Below are 21742 nucleotides of genomic sequence, written 5' to 3' on the forward strand. Positions count from 1 at the left end.
ATTTGTACAACATACCTGCACGAACAAATTAAAATTACATCGAATGCAAGTTCAGAGTTGCCATATTTAACAAGCAAGCTCCGCCTAAATGATTACTATTCGAACTTGCAGGACACATCATTGAAAGACCAGCTACATCATTCTTATCCTCTAGTCACCAAATATGTCTATTGTAATCAGTACGATGTAGTACTTGAGTGTCCTGAATTCTTCCAACTGGGCAAATAAAAGTAAGTACTTTCTATTTGTATTTTTGTGTATTTATTTATATAACCAGAGGGGGTTTCACTGAGCATAATCAATATGTTAACTTTGTAGCGCCTGCGAAATTAAGTAATTAAATCATTTTCCTTTTTTGTTTTTCCAGTTATAAGCCTGTTTCTTGAAAATGTGTAGTATTAAACATCCTACTATACCATATTGTTGTACTCTGGCATGACCTAACCAGCTGAACTGTTCAAAATACAAGATTCAATATTCTGCTTTAGCATGTAATCACGGTAAGCTCTATCACAAGTTTACCTACTCTACATCTTGGACTTGACACCAACAAATGTAGGCTCCTGTACCAGTAAGTCTGAGACTGCTATTATAAAAGAATAGAACAAGAGGAGGAGACAACTGCAAGGCCCAGGCTTTGCCCAAAATGGAACAGGCACGTCATCGGGCCCTCACCATTGCGCCAGCGACTCAGCTCAAACTCCGCTCGACTCAGCTGGCCTTTGAGCTTCGCCACTTTCTCACGCTCCTTGTCAAATCGCCGTTTCCATTCTTCGGCAGTCAACTCTTCGTTGACAATCACAGTGTTCTTGATCGTCTTGGCCCTGCGTACCAGCAGCCACACAGCGCTCACATTATAACAATATGCCTATTTGTGAAACGTGAGACACAACACAGATGGTAGGGAGTGAACAAAATGTGGCACGAGGGCTCTACAAGTGCAAGCTCGCGCGTTATGTATTACACTAAGCCAGTACGGAAACACAGTTGATTTGAATAATTTCGATCTAATGAGGACACAAAGTTTTCATTATCCGAAGCTCACAGAAGTTTCTGCGACTTGAAGCTCATTGATATATGATAGAGTGCGAAACTGCAATTTACTATAGAAAATTGTGCACACATAAAACAAGGTACTATGGGACAAGACTGGTGAAAAGTTCTGGTGAAAAGAATAAAGTAAAACGAGGCGATTGTTTTTCATTAGTTGCAACATCAAGCCAACAGAAAATAAAGCTAAGAAGAGCATGTGAGAAATTAACTAGCATTCTTTCAACTGATATTGCAGAATATGTAAAGAGAAACAAATGAAGCACAGACACCAGAATAGAAAGTAGACAATGTTTTACAAGCTGTAACATCAGTTGCCGACTTGCCGTAGTTTTGCATTCTGAATGACAAAGATGCAACTGAGCGACTGGGCTCGTGGTTCTCATACCCAGCAGTGTGCATAAACATACATGGCAACATTAAGTCTAGTGTGAGGGTGTATTTTGACTACCTGCAGTAGTGTCCCATGGCTACCGTCTCACAAGTAAATTGCGCTGCTTTGCCACAAGATTCAACTGAGTCAAAATTTGTGCATAGCCTTGTACGAATTAAGCAGCATCAAAACGCAATGAAATACAAATTGGCATACCAGAAATTATGATGATAGTGGTTTTTATATTTATTATTTTTATTATTAATTGCATAAAGAACTAGATCTTCCTTTAATCAAAATGAAGAGGTGACATGAATGATAACTAATGCCATCTACCAATTAACATAATGTCAATGTCAGCATTGCTTTTCCACTCTTAGCACTTACGCTCATTACATGTCTTCACAGTACAACCTAAAAAGGCAGGTGCAAAAAGAAAGTGCTGATACATTTGTTTGCTAGAATAGAGCGATACCTTATTAGATGTGCTAGAGAGGCAGACATTTCTCACCTCTTGCCAAACTCTAGCGTAGACTTGGTTTCACATTCGTTGAAGGATGCTGGAGAGCAGCAAATGATGATCGTTGTCCGAGAGTTACCTCCAAGACTCTCTTGCAGAATTCTTGTTAGCTTACTGTCTCGATAAGGGATGTGAGATTTCTGCAAAGTAAAATGAACAGTGACAATTTCAAAAAATGTTGTTCACCATCTCACTCTCAGCACAGCATAGTCATGAAACGTTTTACCAGGAGTTGAAATCAGGTGCACATTGCAGTACGACGGAAAATACCCAGTAAGTCACTACACCGTTACCGTCACTGAAAAGGCACTTTGACTTGCTTAATTTAAGACTAAGTCACATCTGCTTGCTTCTTTCAATAAGACGAATGCCCAAAATTAATTCATAAGAGGTTAAAGCCCCCTGATATGCTGCTGAAAGTAACCGCATGCATATAGTACTTTTATAAGCTTTTTTTTACTACTCATAGGTATAGTTCTCATGAGCAAAAGTGTGAATAGACGAGTACATACATTGCATTGCTTTTATTTACAGTTCTTGTAATTATATGGTCTGTGTGTACAATCTTTTGATTGATTGATATGTGGGGTTTAACGTCCCAAAACCACTATATGATCATGAGAGACGCCGTAGTGGAGGGCTCCGGAAATTTTGAGCACCTGGGGTTCCTTAACGTGCACCTAAATCTGAGCACATGGGCCTACAACATTCCCGCCTCCATCGGAAATGCAGCCGCCACAGTCGGGATCTGAACCGACGACCTGCGGGTCAGCAGCCGAGTACCATAGCCACTAGACCACCGCGGCGGGGCATATAGGCTATAATAGGGAAAACTGCAGAGTCATAAATAATAGCAAAAGAAACAAGACAGAAGAAATTGCCAGCAAGTTTGCTGGGAGTGCTGTAAAAGAAATGACAGAGCTGAAGCAGACTCAAAAAAAGTTAAATAAAGCAAAATATAGCAAGACCTTAACGAATGGCGTTCTCTTTCTATAGCACATTTAAAATTCTAAAAAGATTATTTAAATTAAGATGTGTACATCGGCGTAAAGCGTTTGCCTGTTCCAAGAAGCTCTGTGCAAGAATACTTCAGATAGGCTGAAGCACATCTTCTATTCATTTTTTTTTTGTCAGTTACAACAATCGTCTCTTTTTTTTTCTTTCTTTTACTGGAAAAATTCTATACAGTGTTTTTCTAATAGCCCTGAACAAATCTACAGCATGGAACAAGAAGCACTGAGTTACTCTTTATTAATGCAAACCCAAAATAAGAAACGTTAAGTATTTTGAAACTATACACAATCATCTCACTAATGTGTTACAACTAATACATTAGTGTATAGCTCTGTATTAATTTTTGTGACCTGGTCTTTTAAAGTTCACATGAATCAATGTCCTCATGGGAATGTGTTAAACAGAGCCTGATATTACTTCCCAATAATCTTGTACATTATGCCACGACCACCACATACGATGGGTGTATATTTTCTGTACATTCACCATGGGGGTCCCTGTCACAATGCACGTTCCAAAGCCCTTTTATTTATTTGAGCAGTGTGCTGGATTAAACATGGTAATCAAAAAAGCCATCGCAGTAAATCTGCCTCTGCTACTGTAACAGACTTCGAAGTACAAAAAAGCAGCCGGAGGAGAGTGACAAGCTTATTTTAGAAAGGACTTACGTTTCCATCGGCAAGTGCTGCAATGACATTGCCCAATGCAGACAGAGACTTGTTGATGTTTTTTGCTTCATCTAGAACCATGCCCTCGGCTCCGGTTTTGCTGACCTGTAAGAGCAACACATGCAGTTTAAATGTTGTACATTACTGCCTAGCAGTGATTGTGCCCCATTGTAAGAGAAAGCCTTTCTTTCACTCTAGTCAGCAAATATTTTACGCTGGAATAGACAAGAATTATGGCCATAATACTACGTGAGCTATTAACAGCAGCTGCTTTCTTGTCAGAAGATGCAAGAACCTAAAATGCGTCATTGCTGTGACCAAAGTTCAGAAGTTTTTCTGGGCAAGGTTTGTTCTGGAATTTTACACCTCATTCCTGACCAAAATGCAGTCAATAATAGGGGCTGCTGAGGTATGGCAACAGGGGTACAATGGGGGGAAGGGCACACTCATGCTTCTGATGCTTGATAATTTATGTGTGCTGGACAAAACTTTCACATGCTTCCATTAGACTGCAATTGTCCTGTACACACCAGAAAAACAATCTTTTGCCAATATACTATTCAGAGAAGTGAATTGGGAATGTTTAGAAAAAAGGAAAGCCATCTGTGGGTATGGTCAGTGTACCTTTTCACTGCCAGCAAGGTCTACTAGGTACAGCTTGCCACTGAGTTTTTTCTGGTCGTCCAGGTTCTCCTGCTTGACGTTGATTAGGAACACACTGTGGCTTCTGGAACTGTGCTCGTTCATGTCTGAAGGAACAAAAGTGTACAATTGCTGAATAATGCAGAGGATCCATCCACCCCCCCCCCCGCCCCACCAAATCAAGCTTTCCAGAATCCTTCCCTACAAAGTATAAAATGTGCCCTAAAGAAAGACAAATACCCCAGTTAAAATCATTAGTTATAATGCCTTCTCTTTTGCTTCACCACCAGTAATTAGGGAGGAATTTAAGTTGTTGCAATTCTGCATCTTCAACACACAACACGTAGGAACACCATGCAAACACCCCTAAAAATGAGCCCTTCTTCATTGTCGCGTAGGTTGGCCAAAGTTCACTTGTTCCATTTTATTTTTGGAGCACTTGTACAAACATGGCCAAATCGCAAACACTACAATTCTGTGCAGCTAAGATGAGCTAAAGGTGTAAATGTGGTAGATTTCTTGTCTTGCTCGAGAAAAGGAACCCTACAAAATATAAATCTTTTTTTTTTGTTTTATAAGAGGGCCTTGTGCTGCTATAGATGTAGCTGTCATACTATGTTGGCAAGCTTCATGAACAAACCCCATTTTTGCCCCGTTTCTAATATCGACAGACATACATATGTTTCTTTGCCACAAGAGACAGCATATAGGAACACAAAATATACTTTTCAGCTTCAGATATCATAAAGTGCTAACTACTTCATTAATATTCACGTCTCAAAGTAAACACAGACTGCTTTGTTAACTGATCACATTTTAGAAAATTGCAGAACCAAGAATTTTCGCGTAAAGCATATCTAAAGTGGCTCACTTGTTACAGCGATGTGTCGGTTTGCTTTGCCTTCGTCAATGACTTCCATCACTTCTTCAGGACTGGTGACAAACCTCTCAGTAGCACCCTAATGATAGGAAAAAAAAAGGCAGTTATAACGTTAAATCTGTCTGACCACAAAACAGACTTACTTATTCTGACTCTTCAAGAAATACTGTTTAGTAATGAACATTAGTGCTGACTTTGGTGGAACCTTCTAAAACTTGAGTCACGTTGCCATGAATGTTAACTGAAGTGTTACGTTTAGAAGAACGCAGGTAAAGTCAAGAAATCATTCTTTTTTTGCAACTAATGTGGTCACTCGTCTCGCGACAAGCAGCCGTTCAATTTGTTCCCTCGTTTCTTTCTGCACATATGTTGCATGTGCACTCAGAGCTTGGATTTTGCTCTTATAACACTGCAAGCAAGAGGACAAGCGCTAGATGGAGGCAACAGAATACGTGGGTACATAACTCACCTTGACAAATGGAACTCTGTTCTTGTCTTCATGAACGGACAAGTTTGTCTTTGTAACTGAAACGAATTGTCAGAACGCTTCTCAGCATAAAATAGACACATGGATCTTCTTTATTTCTACACACAGCAATGTTGTCACTTGACAAGAGTGCCCATAAAAGAATAAAAATATAAGTAGCGCAACAACAGCAGCTTACCATCAAGGAGATCACGAATCTTGTCAAGATAAATTTCAAAGTAAGACACCTGCAGGAAAACAAGAAATATGAGGCTGTGAGCCTATCACATCATACTAGCATGAGAACACAATTGGTTGAATATGCATACCAGTAAATTTTAAACTATTCACAAACTGCAAGAAATAATTAGCCATGCATAATAAAAAGTAAACTAGCCATTTATGGCAAATGGTTCTCCCCATCTTGTGTGCAACGATGAAGCTCAGTGAAACACACGAAACCATACTTACTACAGAATGTCTAGAAAGTTGCTTAATATTCACCAATAATGTTTGTAATGAGTTAAAAGTTCTCAATGTAATGAAGCAAGCAGCACGTCCATGTCAGTCGCTTTATTTCGTGCATTATCGTGCCACCACATTATGCAAACGTGAGAAAAGAACCAAAAGTGCACTTCCATTTTCACATTCGACAGCAGGTAACAGTGTAGAGTGAGTGAGTGAACGTGAGCATTGACGTGCAAGCATGAGTGAACATTGAATGAATATTGACATGCATGCATCATGCAGGCATACGTGCGAACACTGAGCTCTAGCCAGGAATCTACAAAAAGTCAATCTTTAATATATATGTTTAGCTTTCGGGCAAGGGTGTGTTCTGTGCTTCAGTAACAGTGTGAACAAACGACACACATTAAACTAAGCAGACTAAAAGTCGTTCTGTTTTGTTCTTTCCCACTTCATTCCAGAATTCTGGCACATACATGAGGCAGTCCTAGATAAGTAACATTGCCAATAAAATGTTTATTTATAGCTTCCAACAGGAGCACTGACTTGATACGTGTGTGCCCAGTTTACTTGTTTTGATTAATACATTTTGAAAAACATAGACGTGATTGTCGACTAAAAGACCTGGAAAATTTTTATTTGCTTCACTATATCCGATAATTCACTATATCAGTGAATCTAATATCAAGGTTCAACAGTTATAAGAGAAAAACGCCAGGCCTGCGCAGACCATGCAGCACAGTCACAACGAAAGCTAGAAGATCGACCTTTCAGAGCCTTTTCTAAACACTCTTTGGGTAACTGCTACAATTGATTGCTGGGTAACCAATACGCCATAAATAATCATAATGTTTGTGTATTAGGCCAGCATTCACCATGCCATCTCTCGTCATTTTTTGGAGAAGCGTGGTATCCGTTACACACTTGTTAGGAATTGTGTGCAATATTTTATGCAGTGGCTGACGATGATCAAGAATTATGCCTGAAGTAGGTATGCGCCGAAGTTTATACGTGATCAAGAACAAGTTTTCTAGTGTGTTGGAGCATTGGACTACCCCCTCATTACACAATTCGCATTGTGTGACACCTGACTGTTCCTTTGATATTCTAAAATGCTTTATTACTCATATTAACGAGATTCCCTTGCAAACATCAAGCCTGCCCAAGGACAGTTTAGAAACGAGTTCCAAGAACAGGCATACATAGCTCAGTGGTAGAATAATGGACTGGTATGTCGTGGACCCGGGTTTGAATCCTATCGTGTAGATAATGTTTTTTATTTATTGAGCCTTTTCTTTCAATACTGGTTACGGACACCGGCGACGACGGACAACTACGGTGCCACGCGTGACCTGTGTTCTGATCTCATAACAGATTTCGTTGTAAAAGGGGGGGGGGGGGGGGGAGACTGACATGCAGAGAAAATAAAACATAAGCAAATACAAACCTTTATATGGAACTCAATATTTTCATCCATTGAATAAATGTGATTAAAAATATCGTTAATGATCCGGGGTATGATGCCTTGGCTGTAGGAATCTCCCAGAACGCCCTGCGAACAAAAGCAAATCAAATCGCCATGGGGTTCAGACTTACGTTACACAAAAAGAGAACACTTAAGACCGCCACTCTCTACTTCTACATGTTGGAGTGTCTACGAGGCTACTAATGCTTTTTGATCAATTCCAAGACATGCCTTCCAATGTAAGACCACTCCAGTGGACTACCTGCCACCATGGCTACGAGCAGGCCAGTGTATTGCAACTTGCAAGTAACAATGAGAATCGGCAGCATTACACCACAGATGCAGGCGGTGTGATATGACACCAAACATATTAGTAGGGCCATCATTGTGCAACCAGATGAGGCAAACAGTATCATCAATACAACCCAGCTGTATCCCTTTTTGGTAGAAAAAGATGTGTATTTAATCTCATGGAACTGTACACAGAATTTCGAGGCATTATGATGAGCTGAGATGGGATTCTATAGAAACCAGAGTAAAGGCATGACTCTTACACCCCATGCAAAGCAAACCCAAGCTTACTTCACCTAAAGGACTTTCAGATTACCAATAGTTCTATTAAAGCATAAACGTTTCCTGCTAACTACTGGTCCTTGCCTTTGCTGGTTTGGCACCATTCATTGGTCGATACGCAGACTGGAATTACAACAAGTGAACTAAAGTTATTAAAGGGTAAGTAAGGTATTAGTAAGTAAACTGCGCGCCAATCTAAGGAAGGGCTGCCGAGTTACTTCCTTGTGAGCTCAACAACTCCAAATGCTGGAGTATATATGGCCCCAAATTTCACTTTGTATGCAAACCCAATGCTCTGCAAGAATTCATTTTTATCCCTCTCCTATAATCCATAGTCCTTGATTGGCCTATCCTTAGAATTGAACAGGCAAAGAGCTGGTCAGATCTCTGTTCAACCATACAGAAATACAGAAAATAGTGGAATTTTCATGTTCAGCCTATTAAACTAAGATTATTAGAATCATCAAAAGTTAATATTATGAGCTCTGAGCACAGGCAATATTCAACTCTTTGCAGGAATAAGGAACTGTCTGCATCTTTCGGTTGTGCATGTGTTCACATATAGGAGAGTACATGCACGTATCTGTAATATTAGCAGCAGGTATCACGCTCAGGTTTCATAAGTTATTCGAGTTCAATACTAATGTGAACTAAACTTGACAAGTGTATACTGCAGACACAGCAGCATACATACAAAATAAAAACATACGCACGATATTACTATCTGAATCTACTGCATGCTTTGATTCACGCTGTATCCATTCATCACTAAAGGTACGTGAACAGAGTGCATATCCAAAAAGTTTGCTAGACCAACACAGAATGGGACACTTTTAAACCTACAAGTACAGGGCACCAAAAGAATGTGCTAAGTACCATACAATACCGGCTAGCCCCAAAAGGGAGCTTTTAGCATTTTTCACGAAAACTGTGAGGCATGCTTCATTATTTTAGGGTATTTCAACAAAGCCTTGAATGTGACCTGTACTAAATGAGTTACAGGCAAACAAATACTGATACTGCCATGGCTTTGCAGCATTCCTGCCGTCTAGAACTATCTTACTGCATTTGACGTAGCACCATCATTACCATGAAGAACAATACCCCCGTGCTCTGCAAATCTTAGCACTAAGCACAGTTCACAGCCTTCATTGCATTCTCTGATATTGGGAGTCGTGGTGCCTGAGCAGTGTTCGCGCCGCAGGATGGTCTTAGTTCAATGTGTAATGTCACTGGAGAATTCGTCCTCCAATATCAAATAATGAATGCCACTTTGAATTATCAGTATGATTTATCAGCACTGCCTATTGCACTATATATATATTTTTTTTTCAAATGAATGTGCTATGAACTTTTCAAGTAGTTACTCTAGGTTAAGAAAACATAGGCCATCCTAAAACCAGAGTCCACAAGAAATGGTTAGTGCATTGATGGCACAAACCTTTTGGCAGACTGTCACTTGCTTTCAACAAACCATCTTTTGAGCATAAATCAAAAGCAGGGTACTGATTTTACTAATTTTTGTAAAAAAGAGTTGCCAGCACTAAGCTTTTTATTTTATGTGAACTGTAATGAAGATTGCCATCTCTTCTTAAAACTACAAATTTCTTTGATTGTAGCATGTAATGATTTTTTTAAATACTTAAACTGCAGCTAAGTACTACTACAAACCTGAAAAGAGCAAGCATTCAAAAATTTATGTATCAGGATCGGACATCATTATTTCTTAGTTAACATATTTTTCCATTTATACATGCACATGTATACATCGTATATATCTATCTTTTATGTTAACCAGTATGCTATCTCCTTATCTTGTTTCTATGCTACTCTAAATATCTCTTCTCATTATGCATGCTTGCATAAGGCACCTTCAGGCTGAATTTTCCCACTCTGCAACTGGGGTGAATGCCAACTGTTATGTTGGAAGTAAAACTGTCTTAATTCTTGAAGTTTATAATCCTCAGCACTAAACTTTTTTTTTGTTACTTCTCGAAGAATTTACAAGTGTGTGGCAGTCAATGCTCTTACACCAGAAGACAGGGCCACGACTGCAGTGAAGCAGCTATGTGGATCTCGAAATTGGGCATTTGGAATGAAAAGTAGCAGTGAAGTTGCAAAGATCAGAAAAAGAATTAGCGTAGTGTAGACTACAATGACAACACTACTAACAATGGGACAGTAGATTAATATAACAAGGTGCCGACTATAAATACATATGTTTCTTAACTGAATATATAAGAGTGCATATAACAGAGAAAACAAGCAGAGAACTAAACCACAAACACATGGAGAAAACTATAGGTGTTGTTTTTCTGCATGTACAGGAATAGTATGTGGCTCAGTTAATCAGGAGAGTGATGATTAGCAAGCTAAGGTAATTAAAACATTTAGTTGGAGAACTCGCTTAGGCACTGCCCAGAAGCCCCGTTATAAGCCTCATCAATGACTGAAATTGCAAGTAATGCAGTTTAAAGGGGCCCTGAAACTACATTCCAAGGAACCATCGAGTGGCTTCATTAAAGGAGCTTATTGTGCCACCAATCGACCACTACGAAATTTTTTTTAGAATCCGTCAAGTACGAGCAGAGTGATTGTTTTGTTGCAAACTGTAATTGGTTTGTTCTTTTTTTTTCTTTGAACGCACGAGGGCATGTGGCGGCCTCCCGCGGCGGCCACAATAACTATGCAACGCACGACGCCCAAATCAGCCCACCGCCGTACACTTGCGCATGCGGCGCAGTCATTTGGGTATCTGGCCCTGATTTGATTGATATGTGGGGTTTAACGTCCCAAAACCACTATATGATTATGAGAGACGCCGTAGTGGAGGGCTCCGGAAATTTAGACCACCTGGGGTTCTTTAGGGTATCTGGCCCTGCCTGCACACAGAAGAGGGAACGATTTTTAGCAGACTTCGAGAAATTAATTGTTAATTGCAGGCCACGCGCCGCGCTGTGATGTTCGGCTCGTGTGTTCTCGAGAGCTTCGACTACCAGTCGGCAGAATTTTCTGAGCACGCTGACTAAGCACAATAAAGCATTTGAACAAATTTGGCTACGCTGAAGCAATTGGCTACGCAATTTGGCTACGCTGAAGCCAGCGGCCAATCCGCATACGTTACAAGGACGTCACGTAGCCGGGTCAGTGGAAGCTTTTTTTTTTGTCAAAAAAAAAAAAATAAGCATCGTTCAACCGTTGCTGGCCATCGAGTCGCTCGCGAGGAGCGCTCACGGAGGTTCGACAGACGTACGCAAGACACGCAACACCGTATAACGCCACAGCGGGGCAGTCCAAACGAGAAGTGCCCACCTCCATTGTGTGCGTCTTCCCGCTGGAAGTCTGGCCGTAGGCGAATATGGTTCCATTGTAGCCCATGAGCACATCTGCAAGGAGAGAGAGAAAAAGAAACAATCGGCGAATGGAATAGATGCGAGACAAAAAAACAACCTACTATACATATGCCGGCAGCGCATAGCCGCGTCTTCGACCATAACGCGGCGCAGCATAAAAGAACGCAATTACGGCACAACAAAAGGGCATTCGCCGCGGACGGTTAACAAAAAACAAAGGAACGCGGCTGAACGTACGCTGTTTAGAGAAATGTTGGAAGGGCTAGGGAGAAATAAAAACAATGCATGATTGTGTTCAGTCAGACCGGGCAGTGCAATGCAGAGTGAGCACGCGCCTTTTCACCGCGTCTATGGCGGGAAGGAGTCATGCAGGGACTATATATATATATATATATACACACGAACTTTATAGGAAAACATTTAATAGACGTACTTGTACATCACAGTGATATATGAAAGCTGGAATATCTATACGTGCCACTGAAATAAATCGCGCAGTTTGTGCCATTGAGCTATATCTGTCATGAACGACAGAAAGAGGCGATCGGGTGACCTACGGTACTACGTTCTCGTGCAGAAGATTCCCACGTGCGCTTGCGCGAATAACTGAAGCCGCCACACACTACCGCCACAGAGTATGTTGTGCACGGCTCACTCCATTGGTGTAAATGTGTACCAGTTTTGCATATATTCGCAGGTTCGGTTCCTGCTCACGGCAAAGTTATCTTTTCACTCACTTTTTCTTTATTCACATTTACACTACAATTGGGTCTAATAACTTCCCCTATACCTTTCTTGGTATTATTTAATATTGTGTCAAAACGAGCCCTTAAATATACACTTCTTTCCCTTATTCATCGAAGGTCTCGTACTGACAGACTTGGTGCCATTAGGTTGTATACGGGGGACTATTGGTCAGCTGCCAGCTCGTAATAACTTCACGTGCTACGTGATGCCAAATTGGCTCATAAAGAGTGTGCCACACTCGCCGCCGGTGCTACAGAGGGCGCTGACTGACACTCCCACGTTTATATTCACATATATACCCAATAAAATGGTTGGGGGGATAGCTGTCGTGGTAGCTCAGTGGTAGAGCATCGAACGCGTTATTCGAAGGCCGCAGGTTCGGTTCCTGCTCACGGCAAGTTATTTTTTCCTCCACTTTCTTCCCAATTATATTACAATTTGATCTCATAACTTCCCCTATACATTCTTTGGTATTATTTAATATTTTGTCTAAACACGGAAAAACGAGCCTTTAGGTATACACTTCTTTCCCTTACATATATTCCAAGAGGGCAGGATTTTGCAAGTGCTCTGCCAGTGCACCCTCAGAGCCATGCACTACATATACAAGATTCCACGCATTGCACACATGCGAACCACGTCAAAACTAAACTGTGCGCACGGCAACCACGAGAAACGTGCGTCGCACGATCGCTGTATCCATGAAACGAGCGCATTTACGCGTCTGCACAAACAGAGCACTATATACACGAGACAGCCTATTTCGCCGGCGCTGAGCAAAACAGATCAAGGCTTATCATTACACTACACCGACTGGTCACCGTCGCTCACGATCGAGCGTCGGAAACTCGGTGAAGCGTGTCGGGCACGCGTTTGGCGGACGCCGTAGTATACACCCTTCCCGATGCACACACCTCCCAAACTTCTCTCATCAAGAAGAAGAGATCGCACCAAACGGCGAGAAGACGTGTAAGCAAATGCCAAGTCTGTAAAGAGAATCGCCAGTTTAAACACGAAGCCGAAAGAAAAACGACCGGCGCGTGAATCAACGGGGAAAAAAAAAAAAAAAGTACCGCTAATGAAAGCGAGCACGAGAGCGCGCGGCGTTCGTATACAAGCGCGAACGATTATACATCGGTTCCTCCTCGCCACGACAGCTCGGGCGTCAACGATTTCTCACCTCCGGAAAAAATCTTAAGCCGGCGCAATGTATCGACGACTTTACTCCTTCGCTGGCCTCAATCCCCTTTCTCTCTCTCTCTCTCTGCAACTCGAAATCAGCCAAGCTCTGCAGTACTATATACGCCTTGCTCTAAGCTCCCACCCAGTGCAACCATGCAAGAAGAGCCCCCTGCCAGACAAAACACGAGCTCGGGGTATGCACACACACACGCGCGATCGCATTGCGAAAGTAGCCGTGCGCTTCTTCGGCTGCCAGCGCCGGCTTGAAAGAAAAAAAGAAGTAAAAGAGCGCTGACGACCAGCGCCAATCAGAGCGTGCAGCCAGGCTGTACAGAGAGAGGGCGTCGGTGCTCGGGGAAAAACGCGTGTGCATGCGACCATGATGCGAGCGTGCGTGCTGCACCAGCGCATTTTTACGAGCAACAGGCGCGCACGCTGTGTGTGTGTGCACACAGTATACACGCACATTTCACTGCGCGGGGCCGGAATTTCTTCGGCGCATGCATTCGTAAGAAAATGCGGAAGGAATTTACGAGAAAGGGCGATTGGGGAAACTAACGGCGCGCGCTGCTTCGGGAGAAAGGAAAAGATGAGTACCCGCACTATAAAGAGGCGCAGCGCGGTGGCCAAAGGCACTGCGCCGTGCTCCCGACCGGGTTGCAGAAATTAGGTGCCTTTTCTCATCTTCTAACCACTACCACCACCACCAGCGCGGTGGCCTGTGGATGGAAGCAAACAAAGATGCGGTGTATGACCGTATATAACTTGGAACAATTGCTAGCTCACTTGCGAGTAATAGAGTCGGCGTCTTCAGTTCGCTGCCTCAGCAATCTGTAGCGCTATACGCGGGTGATGGCGTTCGCTTCGAGTATGAAAACTGTCTCGCACACGCTAAAGCGATTACCGAAATGGACAAACGCGGTATACAGCGAATACACGGTCGCAACCGAAACCATTCGTAAGCAATCAAAACGAGCACCACGTATAAGAAGGCCAGGCGTATACAGACACCACGTGCCCGATCACCTGACCGACTTGTGTGAAGTACGTTTGACCCCGTTGTCTGCGAAACGAACGAGGCATTGCGCTTGCATAAACGTTTTGTATAAACATCCGGTGCAACGATCGACACCACGTCGGGCAGATCCTAGCGGCGGAGATGTAACCTAAAATTTTTCGACGTTGCTGAGTATGATGATATTTCGTGTCTTTGTTTAGTGTAACGCTAATACATAGGCTATAGTTAAGCTTTTTGAACCATGCTCGCGTTTTATGGCAAACCGGTTCGGGTTTTTTACCACACTCCCGACGATAAGATTAGTTCTTTCGTTACATGCTAACTCTAAAATTCCTCATTAACCAGAGTACTATTCCGAGACAGAGAGAGAAAATGAGCGTACAATTAGGCGTGCGTGGGCGCACAAACATTTAATTTCGCTCCTCGCCTCCCCTGTAAGTAACAGCAGACTTGCCGCTGTCGAACTCCCTCAAAGACATTTGCAATGTTTCATAATCACACGGACAGTCGCGTCGTTGCAGTTACGCAAGTTGTACCACAGTTTGTTTCCCCGGCACGTCGAACAAAAAGCCATTCGGACACTTACTTCTTCCTTCAGTAGTTATAGGAAGCACCAAGGGCACGCAAGCACCGACAGAAAGCGAAAAAACCGAGCCTATCGGAGGGACGACGCATTACGACACCCCTGTCGCTGAGGCTCAGCTATATGGTACAGGTACGGCGACGATCCGAGTGATCGACACGCCCTAACCCTAAATGTGTGTATGGCAATGACAATGGGTGCCATAACGAAGCGCCACTACAATTTATTTTAAAAACAAAAAGAAATGTTGCGAAAGCGGCCACCCCTCTTTTCCTGTCGCTGCAGTTTGCAGCTTGCCAGGGGCAGCGCGAGTACTAACGAGACGAACAATTCCGGTCGTTAAAAAAAAAAAAAAAAGGAGCAGCCGCCACCGCTCTTTTCTCCTCGTGTCGTCCTCGGAGCCCAGACAAGGCTTAGGGCGACCACGTGCCGTCACGCGAAGCGCTCCTCCAAACTACGTAATCGACTTTGCGCAAGCGCCGCCGCCACGCCGGCAGAGAGGAAGGAGGGCGAGGAGGGCACCTTTTTTTCTGCCAGGGAAACCGCAGGTGGGCACGGCCGGCGCCAGCTCGCAGGTCTCGACAAATGAGCAGGCGCCGTACAGTTTCAAAAGGACCATAAATACACGTTGTTGCGCTCGAGTAAATTAATATATAGTAATCCATAAAGACATACAGCGAAAGAATGGCTTTCCGGAGCTAGATGCTCACAGCAAGTTTTTTTTTCCCCTCTTTCAAAACACATTCAGACAACGCCATGAACAACAAACAAGTATGAGGGGATTGAATGTTCTTTCCGAGCAGTGGCGTTGCTACAAATTTGATCGGGGGGGGGGGGAGAAATTCAATCCCTATTCCCCATGTGTTCGTATACGCGCGCGCATATTATATACATATATATATATATATATATATATATATATATATATATATATATATATATATATATATTCACCTGACCTGCCACAAAAGTTGGGGCGACAATATACACGCACAAAACGTAAACACTTCCGAAGGGAGGGATCCAACCTGGTTACATCACTGTCTCAACGCTCATATTTATTCCATTCGCAAGGCACCAATACACGCAAATTACAAAAACTGCAGAGACCAAGCTTTCCTGAACATTGCACCACAGCTTCGCTGCTCGAGTGCGATTGCACGCACGCGGTTCGGAAAATGTCTCGTACCAAATACATTACAGAGCGAAAAGAAAGACAGTCTCAAGCAACCTTTATCCACGGCTAGCTAAGTTGTGATTGAGCGAAATCATCTCTCTCTGAAGTATGTTCTTTGTTACCCTCTCGTATATGGGGCACTTTCACGTAAGGAACAGAAATGCTAGTATCGTACTACCTAATTAATTTCAATGAAGGTCTTCATTTTTTTTTTTTTGCATATACCCCGTCAAAAATGAAGTCCAGAAAATAAGAGACCTGCACTACTGGAAAACACACGCAACTGTAGCACGACCACAGGAAGCTACGACAAACCCCTGTTCTTTAACCGAAAATGGCATTAGGTTGTGTGCCGCGACAGACAGTATTGCCTGTTTGATGACCCCTCCTTTCTCTTTCTCTGCGGGAGTGGGTGAGCGCGTGTGGCTACGCGGATTACGCAGTCTTCGAGCTGGCCTCTTCGCAAGGCGCGACGCAGAATGTGGCAAAATAAGCTCCGCCAAACCCCGCAAGGTGGCAAAATATGTTCAGGAAAGGGGATGAAAAATGGGACACTGCGGAATTAGAATAGGTATGATGTTGCGAGAGGACTATGGAAAGGGGTCATGGTTCCTGGTCTCACTTTCGGCAATGCGGTCTTGTCCATGAAAACAGAGGTTCAAACAAGATTAGAAATTAAGCAACGTGGAATAGCTAGGCTTGCTTTGAGAGCTCACGGGAATACACTAAATCAGGGAATACAAGGCGATATGGGATGGACATCAATCGAGGGCAGGGAAGCTAGCAGCAAGATAAAGTTTGAGAAGCGATTGAGAGAAATCGGGGAGGAGCGTTGGGCCATGAAGGTTTTCAGCTACTTGTACATGAAGAATGTCGATACAAAATGGAGGAAGCGAACCAGAAAATTAACGGGTAAGTACTTAAGAAAGAGCAGGGGGCCAAACCAAAACGAACTATTTGTTATGAAGGAAACGGAGACCGATATGTGAAGAATTGGCATGATTAAGATGTCCGCACTGGAGATCTATCGAACTTTTACGCAGTAATTGTCAAGGAAAGGATCTATGATAATACTCGGGGTAGTTCTCTACTGTTTGAGGCCAGGACGGGAGTATAGCAAACCAAGACTTATCGGCTAAATACGAAGGGGTAGACACGGTATGCAGTGCATGTGGAGAGGAGGAGGAAACTGCCGAACACCTGATAATGTTGTGTAGAGGGCTTCACCCTATAGTTTATGATGATGGCGCAGAGATTTTCAAAGCCCTGGGGTTTAGGGACAGCGAGGGCAAAATAGACTTTAAGCTGGTATAAATAACTAGAAGAGGTTATTTTTGATTGGCAGCTATATCAAGGCACGAGTGAAAATTAAATCCTTCACTGCAAAGTACCAGTCCTCAACTTCACTATTTAAAGGAAAAAAATGATGAATCTAGTTGTTGGTTCACTAAGTATTACTGCTAGGTGACGCTAGCCACCGCCCGATCTAAAGGGTACAGCCATATCAATCCATCCATTAATCCAGGTATGGGACACTTCCACGCAGTAAATGTTTCGGGGCGTGTTTAAGTGTAGAATGATTGGCTTTGGCGAGCGGTCATTGATGTGAAGGCGTGTAAATGCTTTAGTATCACACACAAAAAAAAAAACTTTGCATGAAAGGTGTCAGAGCCACCTGAACACGCCCCTAGTTACGGCTCCGCTTTCATGGACGTCTGTCTGTAGTATGGTGCAAAAGGCCCAACTTCCCCTCCGTAAGCTATACCAGCCTCCCACTCCCCCTAAAGCCGAGGTGGAACATGGCTATGCAGTCCCTATAAAAATCCTGCCGACAGATATGGGACACTTCCAAGATTGTTTCGTACTAAGTACGCTACACTCCCAATCGTCGGAGCACGCCCCCACGCAATCGGCGCATCAGTGTGAATTCCTGAGTGCACACGCACTTGCGCAGACGCAAGGAGAGCACCAGGGACGCAGCTAGACAGCGGTGGGACATACCGCCGAAGGTGCACACTACACCACCCCTTTTGCCCCCCCCCCCCCCTTCGACATCGATCGTGCCTCCGGCGGCGGCGCGGACTGTCCCGACCAAGGGCGCGGCTGGAACCCGACGCCCCGACGCCGCCGCGGTCGATGCACCATAGCGACCCAACCAAACGCGCAGCAGTTCCCCTGCACTGCAATGCGGCCGCGGCAGAGAAAGACGAGGTGTCCCAACAAAGGGACGGCACCGCGAGTGCAGAGACCGCAATGCAGCGCCAAATGCAAAGCTATCCACGCATCACAGCTCGCTCCGGAGTCGCCACAAAGGCCGCTCGTCAGCGCCATTGACAGTGCGGGACGGGCCAGCGACCGTGTCCGCTTCCCGAATGCCCGTCCGTTGGGCGCACTCATTAGCGTGCAAACATGTGTACAGAACCTTCTTGGCGCCCGCGAAAGACGAAAACGGGTGGAAGGCCCTGCCGGAAACGCCCGCTGCGCCGAAACGGGGTCAGTGGCACGTGCTGGGATTCCCAGACAAGCCCGGCATCACAGTAAAACACAATTAATTTCGACGGTCCAACCTCCAGAGGAAGTTCACGTGTCTCTTCTAAAGATACACGCGGCAAGCCGGTATCACAAAGTCGTCAAAACGAGCGTTTTTTTTTTCTTTGCATTTCTAACTCTGTCTCTTCACATACAGCATACAGGCATGCCACAGCACTGCCTGTATGCCACACCATTGGCGGGTTTAAATCCCACCTAAACGATCAACCACATCCCACCTCAACAGAATTGAAGACGCGCAGATATTCGTTGCCGGTAACGCACCCACATCGCGTGCATTTCCTTTTATATGCAGCCACATAATGCACGCGAGAGTTTTGAGACAGAAACGGCCACCTGCGCGAAGTGGACAGCGCGGACCGCAGCTGCGCTCGAAACAGAACAAGCTGCCTATATATACGCTGTTATGTGTATCGCATGCGAACGCGACCTTGTAATAACGGCCCGCAATAGCGCACCGGCGCGCTGCAGACGCCGCTACACATCCAAATGTTTACGCCCAGGTCAATACAAGGCGTGTATGTCCGACTGCTTATCGAGCTATCATCAAACAATACTTTCACAATATTTACATACCGCAAAGCAGCACGCTGCCGCTTGACCACCTAACTGGCTTTGATGCCTCGAAAATGCATCAACTACATATACTACTGAGACAGAAAATTTATTTTTAATATATATATATATATATATATATATATATATATATATATATATATATATATATATATATATATATATATATATATATATATATATATATATATATTAGAGGGTGTGCGAGTAATCTCGACCATGTGGAGGAGTATATTTGATTAAGTAATTATAATTGTTGAAGTTCCAAAACCTCGATGTGATTGCGAGTGGAAGGATGGGGAAATGTTGACCATCGGGTAGTCCTTAACGTGCGCCCTCAATCCCAAGTACACGGGTAACTGCTGTCTGCTTGCAGGAATGGACTACACTAAAGCAGCATCGGCTGACACATACACGGAATTTCTAAAACGCGTGCACCTATTTTGCCATACATAATCCGAAGCTCTCGCATAATAAACAAACGCAAAGCGATAGCCCCGATGATTGCCGCAGCAAAACTTAAAGTCGCGTGATGACCCTTATACGCCAACGGGAAAGAGCGTGAAACCAAACGACAGAGAAATATATGAGTCCTTCGCCTCGTCGGGAAAATTTATAGTCTGTGTTAGGCTTTACGTCCCAAAACCAAGATGCGATTATGAGGGACGCCGTAGTGGAGGGCTCCTGGAATTTCGATCCTCCGGTGTTCTTCAACGTGCACTGCGATAGCACAGTACATGGGTGGACCTCTACCATTTCGCCTCCAGCGAAATGAGAATCATTGGACAAAATGCGCGAATAAAGATACGCACGTGACCGACGCAGTAACGAGGGCCCCGCTTTTTAAACTCTAAACTCAAAGAACCTTTTAGAAGAGACATTTATCTGCATTCGAGGGCATTTCGCCACACCAGATAGACAAATCTCTAGCTGCACTCGAGCCGGAACAGTGCTCGCGTTGCGCGCCCGGAAATTGTCGCCACGCCAGTCAATCACCAAGAACAACGGCCGATAAAGCAGAATTATGGTAGCTAACACGAGAGACGGACAAGCAGTTTATTTCTCGCTAAAAGCTACCGTAAGACTGAAACAACTCGCTCAACAAGTCACTCTACTGGAATAAAGCAGAAAGTGATAAATCTGCCAAAAAAAGGTAATTACGCCCGAGAGCGGCCCTGGCCGACCCGACGCCCGAGCGGATCACAGCGCACGGATACCTTCGGCGAGCGCCACGCAGCCAAAACAGCAGTTTCATCGCGGCTGCTGTCCACCGGAGTTACGATTCATGCGGTCAGGGGCGTGCGGCTGACCCCAACGTCAACTAAATCAATCAAGCAAAAAGGTCGCATTGGCAGTTTGCGAGCGTATCGCCGCCGCTAGCACATTTTACGAGGCGCCCGGTTGGCGGTGCGCGGTGTCACCAGGAGTGAACGCAAAGCTGGCAGTACAGCGCATGTGCGCGTGTCCATTCACGAAACGCTCCGGTGTCCAGTTATTCGATGTGACGCGTTGCCGGCGCATTTTCTCTTATAGCAGTTTTGAACATCTTTAGATGCGAAGCAGCTCTTTGACTATAGCCTGTGTAACGCTGTTCTTCCGTACGTCCGTACAAAAGCGCCGCAACGCGCCCCCTTCGCCGCAGGTGTTGGAGTAGTGCCAAGTAGGTCACGCCGCATCTGCGCGTTGACGCCACGCTCCCCTCGCAGCGCACGCTGACGTCACGCTTTCCTCGCTTGCCGCGCGCTCGCCGCAGCGACAGCTGCTACTTCGTCCGTTCACCCGCATCACCTGCCGCTACCGCGATCACCACTCGCAACACCGCCGACTTGTCTGTTCACGCGCAATAAACCTGACGCGCCAGCCATCACTTCAAACGAATCTTCTAGCGCTCACCGCAGAGCCCGCTTTAGCGCCGTTCAACCCGTGACGCCAGCACCCGTGCGCAACGCTGTTGCTTCGCATCCCAACCGGGTTTCCAATGGGAAGATGGAGTGAATCACGAGAATTTTTATCACTGAAAGTCACGAGAATTCACAAGAGTCACGAGAATTGATATAACTGAAATCGCATTTGCACAATTAAGCACAACGCCCAAAACACGGTGCGGCATCGTTGAAAAGGCGTACTTGCCCGTCATGTACCCCCTTCAACACGCGTGCCCGCCCCCTTACGCCTCCCCCCTTCCTTTCCAATCCCTATGCAGCACGGTATTGCTCCCCGTATTAACGAGACCTCAAAGACAATGACGTGAAGGAAATTATAGATGTTATTAGCAGTAATTGTAACATAAACGTGAAGAGAGTGGACGAAAAATAAGTTTCCGTGGCCGAACCTGCGACCTTCGAATAACATGTGAGATACTCTACACCAACTCAGCTAGAGCGTCGATCATCCCCATGGGTCCACTTACGGGATATCATCAGCAGCAGCAGCCTGA

General features: G+C 44.4%; 1 protein-coding gene across 1 annotated transcript in view; it reads right to left on the bottom strand.

The window, feature by feature from the left end:
- The window catches only part of Khc (kinesin heavy chain), a 103098-nt gene that overhangs the window by 21595 nt on the left and 59761 nt on the right, over positions 1–21742 (bottom strand). Inside the window, exons 3-11 of the mRNA XM_037429305.2 lie at positions 11432–11505; positions 7529–7633; positions 5813–5861; positions 5617–5672; positions 5139–5226; positions 4250–4374; positions 3626–3730; positions 1935–2083; positions 676–824 (exon numbers count right to left, since the gene is read on the bottom strand). Of these exons, the coding sequence (XP_037285202.1) occupies positions 676–824; positions 1935–2083; positions 3626–3730; positions 4250–4374; positions 5139–5226; positions 5617–5672; positions 5813–5861; positions 7529–7633; positions 11432–11505 (900 nt within the window). The remainder of the gene's footprint in view (positions 1–675; positions 825–1934; positions 2084–3625; positions 3731–4249; positions 4375–5138; positions 5227–5616; positions 5673–5812; positions 5862–7528; positions 7634–11431; positions 11506–21742) is intronic.

This window comes from Rhipicephalus microplus, chromosome 1 (genome assembly GCF_043290135.1).
Source record: "Rhipicephalus microplus isolate Deutch F79 chromosome 1, USDA_Rmic, whole genome shotgun sequence".
In the NCBI taxonomy this organism is placed as follows: Eukaryota; Metazoa; Arthropoda; class Arachnida; order Ixodida; family Ixodidae; genus Rhipicephalus; species Rhipicephalus microplus.